At 41.6% G+C, this 17,332-nt stretch overlaps 1 protein-coding gene across 1 annotated transcript; it reads left to right on the forward strand.

The window, feature by feature from the left end:
• The first annotated feature begins 1,734 nt into the window (after nucleotides 1–1,734).
• On the forward strand, nucleotides 1,735–2,649 carry LOC131268717 (trypsin 3A1-like). The gene is made up of 3 exons (XM_058270980.1): nucleotides 1,735–1,968; nucleotides 2,032–2,387; nucleotides 2,457–2,649. The coding sequence occupies exons 1-3, from the start codon at nucleotides 1,735–1,737 to the stop codon at nucleotides 2,647–2,649; spliced, it is 783 nt and encodes a 260-aa protein (XP_058126963.1).
• Nucleotides 2,650–17,332: the final 14,683 nt, after the last annotated feature.

Genomic DNA, 17,332 nt, shown 5'->3' on the forward strand with positions numbered 1-17,332 from the left:
CAAGCACTGCTTACGCAATTGACCTATAGACGAACACTATCTTTACTGGTCCTCTACGACAATAAATGTCTTTATTGATACGGTAAGGTAAAATGGGGTAGGTGAATTTATAAAATAAATGTCCTTGCCTAGATGCCAGCGATTTCTTTTATAAATTCGCGAATGCTTGTTGAATCCACTTTCGCAAAAACGGATGGCTGTCCCAAACAATAATCGTTACCCCAAGATACGATTCCAGTCAGCTCTCCATTACATACGAGCGGTCCACCACTGTCGCCGTAGCAAGCAGATGTGTTGGGGAGGTCGGTGCAAATCATCCTGAACATGTAAAAGAGAGAAAGAGGGAGTACAATCGGTTAATCTTGATCGTTAAAATCAGAATAAGATTTACTTACCGCGATGTTATAGCTGTCTTTTTAATATAAATTTGTTGGCATTTGTACTGCGATATAACCTGCATCCATGCATGCTGGAGCACTCTAGGATAAGTTCCCTTCTTGGCATCAGTACTTCCCCATCCAACGACATAGCACCAGGATGGGTTATCGCGCGAATAGTTTATTGGCGTTTTCTGTAGGTTGATGGGGGCAACATTCGGGTAATTTTTGAACGTACCATCAATGGTCATAATGGCTGCATCGTAATCCGCTGTATCATTATCAGTGCTATACTTTGGATGTATAGTATAGTTACTGACGGAAAATGGGATACCACTGTAAATATATGAGCTTCCTCCAACTAGTATATACTGAAACAGACATAAACATTGTGTTGGTTATTGAGGGTCTGTCAGGATCCTTTTTCTATACTCACAGCTGAAGGCTCCAGTATCTGATCAGCCAAACAATGTCCTGCAGTCAAAGCATGTTTCTCAGTAATGATACTAGCAGCACAGATTAAACGTTCAATGCGGTACAAGCCCACAATAAACGGATAATGCTCATCAGACACTGAGGTTCCATTGACAACCCTTCCAGATGGCGCTCCTCTTGGGCCCGATTCGGTGTTGTTCTCCGCGAGAACACAACCGAAAAGTAATACGAAAGACACGATGCCAAACGATTGCTTCATCCTGATGCGAGCAATGCTTACTATGGGAGATGTTGGGTGCTAGGCATTTTTAAACCCCAAAACCACGAACTTTGCAGCTGCGTATGTGTTGACATAGGTGGGTTTACAGGATCCCCAGGTTATGCAAAACATGTTCAAGGACGTCAGATAACAAGAGCACTATCTGAGGCGTGAGATGGGATGTAGACTCACTAGAAAATTGACTTTTGCAAAAGTAAATAGACTTTAATATGTCCATTGAGTGAGTTTATCAATTAAATTTGTCAAAAGAGAAATCATAGTTGATTTATAAAAATATAGTTTTGCATTGAAAAGTTTAAACATCTAATATGAAATATATTTGTCTCGTCGTTGGCCCCTTTGAACCTTTGTTTTGGACTCCTTAGGCTAGGTTAAAAAGGTCTAGAATGTTCCTTACATACGCCAGCTCCGTGTTGTTGATTCACCTTGTTTTTAACCTCATTGGAGGGTTCAATGCCATGAAAAAGCAGATATGATTCGCCTGAGTTGTTGGCGTGTTGTTAAACTCAATATGTCGACCGTATCACACACGACCTTCGCAGTGTCGGCTGTGCAAATTAAATGACGAGCGGCAAAATTCTATCTCAAATGATTTAAAAACACACAGAATCTCTCCGAAAGTTAGTACATTTCCCCGCCACGATGAAGCAAGTGATCGTTCTCTTTTGCCTAGGATATCTGTTCGGCTGCGCTCTCGCGCAGAACAAACCATCTGGAAGAGTTGTTAGCGGAACTGCCGTGTCTGCTGACGTATATTCGTTTCTCCTACAGATGCACTATTTGGGCGAGTTTTTCTGTGGTGCTAGCATTATATCATACAAGCATGCCTTAACTGCCGCCCATTGTTTATTTCACACCCGGCCGCATCCTTTTTTTGTAAGTATGAGATCAAGCAAATGACTGTGAAATGCAATAACCCAGAGCACGTTTCTGTCACAGATGAAGCTGATCGGCGGAAGCTCTGAGCTGAACAGTGGTATCCAGTTTTCTGTAGAAGGATACGTTATTCATCCAGAATACGTAAGCGCGGAAGACCAAAGTCCGAATAATGATGCGGCTATTGTCACCATCAATGGTTCGTTCGGTGATTACCCGGTCTTTTCGGCCATATCTTTGCCAACGAAGGATCTAACCTACGCACCAGACAATGCGAGTTGGTGCTTTATGGCTGGCTGGGGAAAGACTAACGTGAACTCGCCGGGAGCTTCTAATACGCTCCAGCTCGTGTGGACTCAAGTTATATCGCAGTACGTTTGTCAAAAGAAATGGACTCGTGATGTAGCTATCACACCACAGTAAGTTTATTAACCGATGTGTTAACAAGTTTATGAGAAGGATACTCTTATAACTAATTTCACTTACAGAATGGTGTGTGTCAACCTTCCGAACACAGCCGCATGTAGAGGCGACAGTGGTGGCCCGCTCGTGTGTAACGCGGAGTTGGTTGGCATCAACTCATTCGGAGATCGGTACTGCACTGGATCGCCGCCATCGGTATTTGCAAAGGTATCATCAACAAGCATTCGCTCGTTCATCAAACAACACACTGGTCTTTGAATTAACTTATTCTGGTAAATAAACATAACAAACCCGAGCAACGGGTCAAACCAAACATAGAATAGATTCAAAAAATTCTTCATATGTTCCGTTCCTTCAATTCTACCTCGTACGCAATTTTCAGTTTGTATCCATTAGCTATACTTGTTTTAATCAATCTGTTAGACTGATTTTTCTGTGACCACTTCCGTCCGAAAAATTACGGTGGTTGGTAAACATATTTTTGATTACAAATGCCTTCTATTTCAAGAAACATCAAGTTGAGATTCTACTTGAAAGATCATTCAAAAGATTGTAACTACCTCGCAGACAATGAGGAGTCCAAGGATACCCTACGAAAGAATCACGCCGGGTTAAATTTATTGTATAATTCATTACATCAATTGTTTAATTGGTAATGAAAGATGCTAAATTTTATTATCTAACTAATTACATGTTTTAGTAATATTGAAGGTGGGTCTGCGACAGCCGAGCACCGGATAAAAATGGACCCATGAGCGCCAGGGCTCACCAGTTGCAGTTTCGACCATTTTAGTAACCATAGTACACCATATCGTTCGTTTTGTCGCGTCCAAAACAAAAGCCAAACAGATTTTCAATGACATTGAAAAGTTCAGTCGAACCTATTGCATATGCATTCCAATAAAAGCGCGTTATTGGACTCTTCTCCTATTTGTTCGCTTGATTTAGGTCATTGTCGACACAATCTTCACCTTCACTGAAAGGAATTTGTTCGCGAACGGCTCGCGGTCTCCTGTAATGCACCTGTGCAAACTTAATGGCATACGAGGTGAGAGCTAGTACAGTACTTGCGCCACGAAGAAGCCAGTGATCGTTCTCTTTTGCGTGAGATATGTGTTCGTCAGCGTTCTCGCACAGACCTGGAAGAACTGGAAGGGTTTCTGGAAGTTTCTATTAAGCTCTAAAAATTGATTGCACGGTTACATAATTTTGGCAAATTCTTCTGTGGTGTTAGCATTATCATGCTCAAGCATGTTAATTCCAGCTGTGGATCTTTGTATATCAGATAATGCAAGAGAGCTATTCAACAACTAACAGCATGGTTCTTCCTGTTTCAGTTGGAAGATACCTGGTTCGAGGGATATGAGAATATTGCTCCCGTAAGTCTACAAACAACTTGTGAATTTATTCGAGACGATATTTTCTTCTGATATTCTACTGTATATGTAGGTCAGGTATCGCAGTAGAACTGTTATAGGAATTGCACTCACGATGGAACTTCACGGCAAGTGTATCGTATGTTAATATTGATATAGAAAATAAACTGATGAACCACTCTCCAATCTTGTACAGGATCATGAGTACGAGTATCCTGAACACGGCTGTCTATAGAGGTGACAGTGGTGGACCGCTCGTGTGTGAAGGAGAGTTAACTGGCATCCATTTGTAAGGATATCGTGACTGAACTGGAATGCTTCCAACAGTTCGTGTTTGCAAAAGTGTCTTCTAATAGCATTAGCTCGTTCATGAAACAAGTTGCTGGAATTTTAGAGCAAACTTTAGGAAAACATCAAACGAAATAGTATCTACATATAGCCATATTAACAAAAAGATAACAAATCGGAAGAAATCAAGGTCTTTAAGTATCTCCAGCATTATATTAGTTCTCCTTTGCTCTACATCTGTTAATGGAATTATAGTTAATTCCTTAGGTTTATGGCCTGCTTTTGAAAATGTTGAAGGGGAAACCATCCTGCAATTTATGGATATTTTTCAACTTGTTTAAAATGCTTCCACTAAACTTTCTCTTTCATTAAAAGAGCCTACGAATGTACAGTTACGAACATAAGGGTCCCATTGGAATGCATGTTCCGTTCTTAGTTCTTGTTGTCTCACAAACCTTCGCCCATTATGCACCTTGCATCGGGAATGTCTTGGACCCAGTGGTCAGGTGGAGGTTCTGAACCGTTGTTGCTCGATCGACACGTGCCGGCGTAGGTGTAAGGAAATGGAATGGAACTAATCTACAATGCCTTACTTGGTAATTTAAATAATTCATATGTGGCCATGTAGAACTTAAACGTGTTTGTTTTTTTTTGTCAAATCTGTAACATACCGGTTCTCTACGTGTATGTGGGGGTAATTGAATGCAATGTTAATGTGTCTCCAAATAGATGTTCATTGCACCAAAATTTTATTTTTCATAATAAAATATGAAAAGTCCGTTGTGTGTAAAAATACCAAGTTAAAACCATAAAGCCCTATGTAAAAAAATTGAAGATTCCCATCGGTCTAACAAACATACATGCACCTTACGTCCAGTACAAGCTATCACCGGTACAACATCAATTCCCACCGTGGAACAACTCGTTCTCTGCCGCCTTTCTTATCGCCCATCCCCGACAGAACGCGCGTGTAACGTGCGTGCATGATAATCATCGAGCATAAATTCTTCACACCTCGTCGGCATACTGATACAGACGCGCTCCGAGCTGACCATTCGACATCGGGACGCCTTGGGCAGCTCCACGCTCCACAAACCAGCGAGCTGCGTGTTGTTGAATTTTGAGTGTTGAACTGTATCGAAGTCTCGAAAGTTTCTAAAAAGCCTCACACATCGCACCATCACACCATTTCACCGCGCTTGTGACTAATTATTCCACGCACAGATTCCACTGTCGTCAAAGGCATGATTTAGGGTCGCGCGGGGGACAAAATTTTGACGTCGGACAAAGTCAATAAACCATCGGAACCATGTTTTGGGCGGGAGTTTCGGGAGGCCATTAAAGTCTGTGTAATCTCCGGTCAATGTATTCGAAAAGAAATTATTTAAAACACACAGTACGTGCCCGCCTCCGGAGGTGTAAGTTTATAACCCTTTAAGCTGGTGGATGTGGCCCTTGCGGGGCTCATACTAATGTCGGTAGATGTTGTGTCTTTTGTGGAAGACGAAAGTGTTCTGCTATTTTGTTTACAGTTATGTTATCTTGAAGATTATGTTGTTTATTGCAAACAAATGGTATCCTTCGATCAGTTCCTGCTCCGTCTCATTTTTGTCCTGCTGGGGATCCTACAATTTATAGTTTCAAGTTTGCCGGGGGTTTCTTCATCGTCCCATGGCTACACTAAACACTATTTCGTCTTGTAATGGAGATTACTGCTGCTTTGAAATGATTCGCAACTAATTGCAAATTTATGACATGGTAGCGCTAATTTATGATCTCCACGCAGTTCCTTTGCCGACCTCCGGGTGACCCTATATAGTTGTTTTCTATTTTTTTTTATTGAGTTCTTCGCTTTTCCCCTCTCCGCAGCAAGAAACTGCAGCCATGTTGGCCACGCTGCATCACGCTGCGCGGTTTATGAGCCGCAAAACCCTGCATCCCGCGAACGGTTTTGCAACGGTGGTGTAGTCGGCGCAGGACCTGCCCCATCGCAAACGCCAAAGGGTGTCCTTTTGTCGATGACGCCGGCCTGTCTTGCGGTTCGATTAATGTCACTCGGAAGCGGATGTGGATGGATGTGGATAATCTAATCTCACAGCGCTGTTGGTGGATTCGCCCGAGCCGAGGACACACCGCTGGTGGCACTGCGCTGTGTGGTGTGTGATTTATGATGGATTTACAACATTAATGCGGCCACCATGCGGCGTAGTGGTTCATCATTTAACGTTTGCTCGATGTGTTCAAAAAGGGATGTGCATTATTACAGGGATATTTTTGAGCGTTATTTCATGTTAATGCTCATGTTGAACATGTCTCAAAATGAAACTGTTGAACAATTATCATTCACTGTTATGATTTTGTTGGATTATTTATTGTTTTTGGACTTATTTGGAGTTTCGTTTTGGTTTTTTGTGTTTGTCATATTCTACTTCGCTCTAAAAAACTTGTGCGTTACTCATTAGTTATTTGATTTTGAATAATTTTTTATTTTAAAATATATGTATTCTTTTTTATGTCCCAGTTCAAAGTTAATTTGTAATTTCTCGAATCATTCGAATCAAAGTTGTACATTTTGCTTCGAGCTTGACTTTTTTTCTGTTGAAACTTATTTAGTTACAACTGTTGGCCTTTATCGTTAAAGGATTGATATTCGAATATTCAGACATTCGGTGGCGTCATCAATTGATGTATGGAAAATTATGTAAATCTGTGCTAAACATTCCTTTGCTATTGTTGTTTGAGTTGACTTTTGATACACACAATGAGATCCCTAACTACAATCGATGCTCGTGTATTATGTAAAAGTCGCTTTGGTTTGCATGTCGTCGCGGCGTACGGTTTGCTATAAGACTGTCCGTTGCGAGTCGATTTCGCTTTTATTTTCCTCCAATTATCCATGATATGCCACCCCGGGGTTCCCGGGTGGTTCGTGTTCGCCCGGACGGGCTGACGAACCTGTCAGAAAAGATCAACTCACAGAACGCACAGGAACTAATGCGAGCAAAAACCCCGACAGCCACACCTCGGTGCAGTTCGGGCCCTCGTTTTGCGCAAAACTCTTTCACAGCTCGTAAAGGGTGACAACATAATTATATTTATTACTGCTAGTCGTACTAAAAATTTATAACGAATAATCCACGCTCGAGTGAGCGCCCACCGGCGTGCCGAACGTCCCCCGTGCCCCTCCCGCCCGGGGATGGCACTCGGACGAGAAATTTTTCGACAAATGACAACTAACACGACCGACGTGACGTTTGCCCGTTCGCCCTTTTTTTGGATGTGCAGTGACGCGTCGACGTGCCTTCTTGCACGCCAGTAGTGGTCGGTTTCTTGTGTCGCCTTTTTTTTTGTTCGGTTTCAGTTTTTCCTCTTTTTTCTAGTAAAGCCAAAGAGTTGGACCTGTGGAAATGTTTGTGAGAAGGTTATTTTTGCATCACGCAAACCCGATACGTGCGGTTGCTATTATTGCCCTGGCGAAGGGAAACAGTTTCACTCACCGATGCGTTACACCCTTTTCCGTGGAGGTGGGTTGGCCTGTGCAGCAGGGAAAATGATCCTAACTGTCACTAGGGTAGGATGTATGCACGCAACTACATTCGCATTCTAGGGCAAGTTGTAGCGTGACCACGGAGTCAGAATAATATTTAAAAACTGATTTCAACCGAACACAATAAAGACTGCACAGCATTGTTACAAAACGTTATATACATAAGATGTAAGTTAAATTTGTACAAAAATTAAAGTACAGTTTAAACTTGCATTCCAACAAAAGAGAAGCGGGCAGGTGTATAACAGTTTTAAACCAAAAATTTAAGCATTCCCCAACCCAGCGAAGCGTTGGCGGTAAAATTGTAAATTTACGATGCGAACATATTCCGTTACCATTTCAGCCGCGCGGGCTGTAAAAATTGCAGCTACAAAATGGTTCGAAGCTGCCACAGCTTCCGCCCGGAAAATGTACAGGAAGCGGCCAAACTGTGCCGCTTTTTACCATGCGAGTCGCAGCAGGAGCAGCAGTAAGAATTGAACGCAAGGAAATGAATTATGAGACACATTGTGCAAGGGAATTTTCGGTTTTACGGTAGGAAAAACAGTAATCTGCTCTAAACCCGGAACTATTATCGCACTCGAACGGTGTTCCAATATGTGCACGGAAGTTAGGTTAGTGAGGCGTTTTGGGGACATGGTTTTTTTAAAAAGGGACCGTTATTTTAATGTGCCGCAAAGCTGTGCTATAAATCAAGAAAAAGTGTAGCATTTTTTTAAACTATTTTAATGGACTACAAATTAATGATTTTCATGGTTGGAATTGGAATTAGAAAAATTAGAAGTAAAAATGTTTGGGGATAAAAATCAGCTATCAAGAAGTGTCAATATATTATCTCATAGAATTACGCCTAGTATTGTTTACAGTTATTTTTTCATTGATCAGGTAGTATTACAACTGTATTGAGAATTATTTATCAATTGGTTGATTAATACGGTCTATTTGCTAGTCGGCAACCATGATACTTAATCATACACCATCATTTTTCTAGATAAGTATCGTCTAGACTAGGACAAAATCAAATTTTTCGCAGTGTTTCTATGCATTCGAGTTAGATTTCGCCCGAAATCATTCATCTACAAGGTTACAGTAGGGGATTGAAAAACCGATTGAAATCAAACAAAGCACAGAGCTGGTGTTGAAAAAAAGGTTGGGAGGAAAATCGAAACATTATATCATCGATTGGTTGTTTGTTAGATCCTATTTCTATGGCATAATAAGGTGGTGTCAGTGCGAAGTAACGCTTAGGTCCGCGTACAAGAATACTGTTGAATTATAGACCCATTCTAAAGCACCAAACATTCCACCGTAATCCTTTGGGGGTCGCGTCAAGAAGTGAGCTTGAGCGGTTCGAGAGGGAGATGGACTAAAATATGGTCGGTGGCCATCCGATGGTGGCCCGGAAAAACTCGGATAGAGTTTTCAAGAACTATCAAAATACGGTGCAAATGTTGAGGCGGCAGAGCTGAGGAAAGTCAGAGCGGCTATGAAAAGTGGAGCAGTAAAATATGGAAATTACAAACGTGCTCAAACTGTCCGGAATACCATTTACGAGTCCTAGGGTCGTATATTTAAGCCTCCCTTTCCTCCTCCCTGGCACACTTGTATCTGTCTGTATCTGCTATCTGTCTCAGTGGTTAGCCTGTAGTCATTAAAACTCGATTCAAATAAAGCACTAAACTGAAGGCGGAGCGGTAGGAGTATATAAAACATTTTTTAAACTTCAACTTGTTTGCCCTCCGGTTAACAAGGGGTGAGAGAAGGGGAAGGGCGCTTGGTATAAGGTGAAAGGAGGTCGCATGGCGTAATTTGAACGATTTGCGCACACCACGGAATCGCGAGTCACGGCAAATCGGAAGCAACCGGAGAGGACACAAAGTTTGTGACAATTTTTCGTCCCTTGCATGCTGAAAACTTTATCGGTTTTTCCACCGACGAACGCTCGACCGAAGCTTCCCTTACAGGGACGGGGGTAGGGGAAACGGAAAAAACGGTTTGCAAACTGCTCGCCCACTCCAACCGAACGTCGCACCAGCCCGACCGACCGTGGCCAGTCAGCCAGGCTGACAATCGAATTTTTAAAACACCAAAAAGGAAGAGTTTCGCTAAGGCTAGACCAAGAGCCCGGGGTTGGTCGCCCATCCGGTGCGGTTTCGTGTCGATTCGCCTGCCAGCGAGATTGGTGGGGTTTATGGTGCCGATATGAATCTACAATTTGGCGATATGTCACCGAAACGACGAAGCCATAAAATGGGCAACCGAAACGCGCTGCAATAAATGGTTATTTCCCGAGCTGTTTCATTTACCTTTTTTTTCTCCTCGGAACCATTTTGAGCGCTTTCCTTGGCTTAGATTAGATCGTATGGTTTTTGTATGCAACACAAAAGGAAAAGGAATGGGAAATTTCTTACAATTTCAACACGACTGTAAGGATATTTTATTCTCGAGATACAAGCAACTATGTAAATTTGATGTAATTGATTAAAGCTTTTAGAGTCCGGTTTGGATTCGAATTACTTCCAATATCAACGACCATCTTTTTACAAATATTAGGGTATTATTGGAAAACTTCTTCTACATAAGAACAATGAAAAATCGAGCAAAGCTGGAAAGGATTCTTCTTCAAACACAATTAGGAGTGAAACTTGCAAATGATGGTTGTTTACTTCAGTGTCAAAACATTTTCAAACTCTTATCTTATGTTCTAATAACATAGAAATTTACCAATATGTAAAATATAACAAATAAAATTCATATACCAGGTGAATGATCTCAAGTATGCCTTCTTTTGGAATAACACTGTGTAATTTCAGAATTTTTGTTATTTGTGACAAATTTTTCAATACGTTGTTACAGTAAATTTGACTGCTCGAAAAGTGTAAATCGTTTAGTATTCCATTAAGTTTGGAATACTGTGCTTATCGTGTTCTTATGAAGTCGTAAATGATGAAATGTTCTCATTTTCGAAATGAAAGTAATCTATACAAGGTTCAAACTCGTTATGCGTTGCATTGTAATTATTGCTGTCACTTTTCTTTGCATTTTTCTCGAGAAACGTCCAACAAAAAGTTAGAATTAATGCTTTGAAATCATTGAGATAAATTAAAAAAATTCTAAAAGGTTAGTTAATATAATGAGCTGTGTGAAAGCTCAAGAAAGAATGAAGATAAAGTAAAACAGTGAAGTGAAAAAACGCCAAAAAGCCGAACAAAAACATTTTTCACAATACAAAAGGTGCGATTGGATTATTTGCGTGGAATGCAAATTATGTTCGATCAGCGAACGCAACTTCACCGCTCGCGAATTAAAGCACCGAATCGAGTGGGATCCTCATCTCGAGGATAATCTCTGCCCGGGTGCGAAATTGGTACTGCTTTGCTCAAGTTGCATAGGTCGGCCGTTTAAATTGCAAGCCCACCACCGAACACCGGTAGCCGCTCGGTTAGTGGCCGTGAAAAGCCACGCATTCAACAGCCGAATATGCAACGCTCGACATTCAACCGACTCTCGCAGTCGACGCGTCCCCAGCGCGTTAGAAATCCAAAGATGTTTGAATAATTTTAACACGCTCGTAAATTCCGCCGCCACCGTCGCGAGGTTGACAAAACGGAAATGTACAATCGATTGCAGACCAATTTTCGAACGCCGTCCGACCGTCCGACATTCCGCCGACCCGATCCGGCCGACAGCTCTTGGTCGACGGTGGATTTGGGATTGCTTGCGTCCTTTCCGTCGCCGCGCGGAAGGCTATCAGAACAGATTAACTCGAGAATCTGTTACATCCCAATTTTATTCAATTGCCTCCTCAGTTTGCCGGCTGCCGCCGTTGACAGGACAAGCGGGATAAATGTTTGCTTATTTCACACGGCCCGTCGGAGGAGCCGCCGCATAGCACCTTGGACAATGGTTTGGGAAATCGGGAGGAAAAAAGGAAAGAAAATGAAAGTTCGAACGCCGTGGATGGGAGTTCAGAATTCGCCTTTCTTAAGGGGGTAGTGTGTCATGTTTTTTGAGAGCAACGTATTTTAAGAAACTATTTAGTACTAGTAAAGTTACAATAACGACATATTTAAAATGTTTGATATTTCATCAATTTCCCCGTAATGTACAAATCTTAGGGTAACTACATATGTTGGATACACCTTGACATTTGTTTACATGCTTGTTTTGTTTGGGTTAGTAAAACTGAGTTTAAATTTTAAAATTTAGATGATTTGTTCAGCAAATAGTGATCAAACAAACCTTCAACAACATCTGAAGTACTTAAACTTAAAGTGTGAGAAGTTACAGTATTGGTCGAGTTTTTAGTGTACACAGAACTCCATATATAAAAAAGCTAAAATATGTAGTAGAAGAATGAAATTTTAATGATGCATAGAAACAATATTTTTAAGATATTTCAGATATTCCTTTTTGGTTTTAATGTTTTGTTTTACAGTTTAACTTGAGTATATAATGTTGCTTTTTGAAAAAACTCGTTCTATCATCAATTTTTATAACTTCCCAAAACCACTAGACGTATTGACATTTTAACGTGCTCATCAAATTTAATTTTAAATTTAATTTTAAATATAGTTTAGAATTTTAGTTAGCTACGAAATTTAGTTTTAAATTTGCGAATCGATATTAGAAGATATTTAAAGCCTTATGTTCCTCGTGGTAATTTGAAGGTTGGGGGGGGGGGGGGGGGGGGGAAGGGGGGAGGTGGTTGAAGAATAACATTTACGAGCTTACAGTCATATAAAAATCATAAAAATAGTAGAACTGAAGAAATACAATATTGGATCATATGCAACTAAACTTAACCTAAAAAAACCAAAATGATAAGTATTATTTATTCTGTAAAAAAATTTTTTCATTTGAGAATACCATTTATAACAAGAAGTTCAAAGAAGAATTATTTTTGGAATATCCCCTTTAGGATTATTTTAGTTTTAATTGTGTCGTGGAAAGCATGGAAGCATCCCTTAATTTAAATGGTGATAGTTTTTCAAACCGACAACTTGCCGATGCCACGAAAATATGCCTCGGTTTTGTTTAACCTCATCTTCCCTGACGATGGGAGCTCGCAATTATACATCTTTGTCACCCCAAAGCTGTCACTCTTGCCCAAGAGAAGTAAAATAAATAGTTGCGAAGAAGATCCTACCCGGTGGACACACAGAACAAGAACGGATGCTCGAGTGAAACAAAACCCGGAACAATCATACCCGGTCGAAACCGTATCGGAATGCGTCCGGGGGGGGGACTTTCGCGTCGCGAGATCGCCGGAAGGTGTCCGATGAGGACATTATTCCGTTGTTGAGTGACAAAATGAGATTTATTACCGCATGCGTTCCCCTGCCCGCCACGATCGTGCGATTGATCGTGTGTTTCGCGGGTGGGAGGGGGTGGAAAGGCAGCGGGGGAAACATGTCACTGGCGTTCGTGGGGCGCGTCAATCCGTGCGACACGTTTATCGTGGCGGCCGTATCGCAATATCCTTATCGTGCCCGGGGTCTGAGATCGAGTCGGTTTTCGTCTTTCGATACCGCGAGAAGGTGTGAAGCAAGATGTGATAAAGGTGAAACAGAACCAAAATCATCCCGCCAATGATATCAATAATGCAGCAACGGCGTCGAAGAAACGGGCTCGAGTCTGGGACACCGAACAGTGAAACAAAACAGATCCTTGCCGTCGACGGTCGACATTTCCATTGAATATGTGCACAACGGGCACTGTTTCTTTTTCCTCATTCCCACCGCAAGATCCGGGGGTTTCTTGTACCGGGCGATCTCTTCGATTCAATGTAAATTATTGCCATCGGTTTTGACACGTCACGAGCGACCGACAGCTGAATCCAGCGTCCTGAAGGTGTTTGTCTCGGGCTGGTTAAAAGGGCAATTATTTTATTATACCCGAAGGTTCGCTACACGCCCGAGTTGAGCTGTCAGTTGTGATAAAGGATGACGGAATGTTTGTCGCCGCGTCCCCCCGATAGGCCATCTTATCGGGTGGCAATCTTTGGACGACACTACGCCGATGTTTGTCTCCCAAAAAGTGTTTCAAGGGAATGTTTTAAGATACAAAAAGCTTGATACTATTTTTAAAAACGAGAAACCAGTCTTGAAAAGTGATCAAAAATTAACTCTTTTTTCCAAGACTCTTGCATGGTTGGGAGCGCTATCGTAAACCGTTCATAATGTGATGCATCCATCGCACTGCAGCCGGAAGCGGAAATAATAAACCAATTGTCACATCGTCACGTTGCGAGCATGAAATTTATTCCACCGTTCTCTAAGGTGGGACAGAACGAACAACGGATAAGCGGACAATCGTCAAAAATATGATGCCAAGTGTAGGCTCGCACGCAGTTGAACGCGCCACTTGCTGCATGATCGCATTTGGGTTCATGTTCCCTTTTTATTTCCTGGTTTTAGAGCATTCCGTGTGTGTAACCTTCCGTCCGACACCAGGTGACCTCCGGTGAATGTTGTGATGCTTTGAGAAATCATGCTCACCTTTAGGTGATCGTCTTTCGAACTTTCGTCTTCTTACTCTCAAATTAAGTCTACCTTCGTCAACCGTTTTCTTCGTATGGAAATTCGTGTATTTAAAACGCGGAAGGAATAGTGAAATACAAATAATAACAGCCAGGCGCGAGGCGCGTAACAACTGGCGTCTCCCTTTGGAACAATCCAAATAAACGGCGAATGGTTTTATGACAGGATGGCGCTCACGGAAATTATTGAAAATTAATTCCTGCTAATTTGAATTTATTACCCAATTTATTGGAGTCCGGGATGCAATAGAAATGCACTTGAATCAAGCAGGGGCTGTCCGGGATGGTGTAATTTATTATGCGTCTTTCGCTCGAAGGAGGTTATTATTTTACAACCGAAATGTAGTAAGGAAAAAAACTTTTTCTAAACAATTAATAATATCTGTAAAAATGTTATTGTTTATTTCAAAAAGCTCATAGATGAATACTTTCTACTTTGATAAACAATTATCTACTTTGACTTGATTGCATATAGAAAATATGTCCTTCATGAAATTTCTCGATAAGAGAAAAGAGAAACAATCCATTTATCATTAATTTTACCAAGCCTACATCAAAACTATAAAACCTTTCCAAAACGCATCTACAAAATTTGTAGCAATTTTAGGGTTTGCATTTCTTCACGGTACCTAATAAGTTTTAATTGGAATGGACAATGTTGTACTTAAAAAGGTCGTAAATATAAGTAAGTAATACGAAGAAACTTCGTTCCATAAAACTTTCTTCCGTAATTTCATCTGACAACAAAACAATAATTAAAAAAATTACCATTTTTCTAAACTTCTTTCTCTAGTTCAATATTATATTTTACATCGACAAAATGCAAAATATTTCGGATGTAGAGTTTTTAGAAGGAAAATCATTAAAATTCATTTGTGATTCTTTGAAGACTATCGTAATGTTTTTTAAAGCTTTAACTAATAAGTAATGTAATCGAAATTACGAGAATAGCTATGACAAAGAAACCGAATGTCAATATTTCTGAGTGTTTGATTTGTTTTGTTCCTTCTTAATTGGTATTACATACAGTGTTATATTTATTGATTTTTACATTTATTAATACCATGTTGCACTACTTTTCACCCTCAAACCAACTGCTTTGGGGTTTCTGTTGTGCGTTTCATTCTGCTGCATTTTGTGAATAATTTCTGATCGTGCCATCTAATGATAGGTGGCCGGTGGGCTCTCCACGCTACAGTACGCACTATTTCTTAGCCCGAGCCTGGCTTGAGGTTGTGGCTTTTCATCCCCTCCTCTCCCCGCGCAAGCACTCCGGCCCGTTCCCCGGCCGGAGGAAAACTATTTGTTTTTCCCTTCTCAAGCGCACTTCCTCGTTGACGCCTGATTGCACACGGGTCATATAATCACTCCGAAACCTTCTTCCCGTCGGGCCACTCCCTACCCCCCCTCGGGTCACATGCGACAAATTATGCATAGTTTTTACTTTTTCCGAGCGCTCCGGTCATCATTTTCGCCCCATCGTCGCCCTCCTCCACCTCCTCTGGTGAGTTCGTGTCAATCCCGGACGGTGCACTTTGACGATCAAACCCATTAAAAATGCACCATTCAATGCGCACGCACACACACTCATACAGTGAGGTGTGGTTGGCCGTGGTCACAGGGGAAAGGTGAGGGTGAGGGTGCCACATTTATGGTTATTTTATGAAATGCTGGCATATGCTGCCAGGCCGTGTTCGGGAGGAAGGCCGTCGGAATATTCGATTAAAAACGGTCCCCTTTCCTTGTGTCCGCCGTCCGGTCGCGGGTTTGTCGGTGAGAAACGGGAAATGAATTTGTCCATCGACATGCTTCCCGATCGGGCCATTTCCAGGCCCCCCAGTTCCATCGGTGGTTTTAGCCATCGGGTGCATCGCTGCTTGTTGCTTGTTGACGTCACGAACCGAAAAGGTCTGTGGTGAACGGCAGCAGTTCGCCTGGACGCCACCGTCAGGCGCAAGTGACGGTCACGCACCATAAAACATTGGATAAATTATGCTTCTTTCTTTTTACGCCCGACCCGAGGGAGGAGGAAGCGTACGGGACCGGCGGAGGTTCGATGCAGTCGATCATTGCCACTCATCGTTTCTTTTCACTTTTCTGACAGCGTCGTCAATGGTTTCTTCGTGGGAATTATTAACGTTTGCCTACGAGGGATAGAACCGTGCAATTAATAGGAAACGGAGATTGTCTGTGACGGAGCCACCGTGGGGTGGAAAAAGCTTCACCTGATTCCTCACCGCCAATCAGCATAACGTTCGAGGGGACATGTGAGCAGAACAGAGATCAGGAAGTAGCCATTAAACACACCCTGATTTTCGTCTAATTCGGAACCCCCGACTCTTGGGCCAAACACTGGTGGAAAAGTGAACGCAGTGATCCATCGCAGCCCCAACCCCCGGGAAACTTAAAACACTTTCGGGAGTTTGTTTAACAAATGATTCATTTACCGAAAAGCCAAAACGTCCCTCGACGCCGTCGTTGTTAAGGGAAATGGAACGCTCCAGAGAGCATGTAAAATATGACGTATTTATTGCAACTACGACATCAAATAAAAACAAAACTACCTTCCACCACTGACTGACGGGTGAGGTGCTCAATTTGCATGCTGTCGATTATAGGCCATTGCTGGATGTTCTGTTTCCACTGCCTCGGGGGTGGGTGGGGTTCGCGGCTATAAAAGTTGTTTTAATCTTGAAAAGACCCAGGCCGTGTGTTCCATTACGGAAAAAACAATGACTTTTTGGGCAATTTGTAAGTAGAAACGTTAGGTTTATTGGAGAAAGGGGACTGTTCCGTGCTCTTGAGTTCTTAATTCAATTGTACTGCAATTGATATCAAATGTTTATGTCTCGGCGTTGGAAAACGGTGAACGGAATAAGGCTCGAGGTGGATGCCACCTTTGCTGAGTCAATGAATTGAAAATGGCGTGTGTGCAGGACATATGCTTTAAATTATGGAGTTACTTTTATTTGACGTGACATATGTAACTGTCGTAGAGTGGTGAGTGCATGTTATTAAACATGCTCTCTTGATATTGTACTTCATGACAATAATTCATTGTCTTAAACTACATTTTAATTTGAAACAGCACTATGTATGGCATAAAAGTTTAATTCCTTAGTAATTACTAACAAATTGAAATATTATTAAAAATTAAATTCTAAAAAGTTTTTTTTTTTTTGCTAAAGT

Source organism: Anopheles coustani, chromosome 3 (genome assembly GCF_943734705.1).
Source record: "Anopheles coustani chromosome 3, idAnoCousDA_361_x.2, whole genome shotgun sequence".
In the NCBI taxonomy this organism is placed as follows: Eukaryota; Metazoa; Arthropoda; class Insecta; order Diptera; family Culicidae; genus Anopheles; species Anopheles coustani.

What these genes read in the sequence shown, in the direction of transcription:
- LOC131268717 (XM_058270980.1), top strand. Translation starts at nt 1,735, where the DNA reads ATGAAGCAAGTGATCGTTCTCTTTTGCCTAGGATATCTGTTCGGCTGC. An exon ending in CCCGGCCGCATCCTTTTTTT is followed by an intron (nt 1,969 to 2,031) that starts GTAAGTATGAGA and finishes TTTCTGTCACAG; the next exon opens with ATGAAGCTGATCGGCGGAAG. An exon ending in GATGTAGCTATCACACCACA is followed by an intron (nt 2,388 to 2,456) that starts GTAAGTTTATTA and finishes TTTCACTTACAG; the next exon opens with AATGGTGTGTGTCAACCTTC.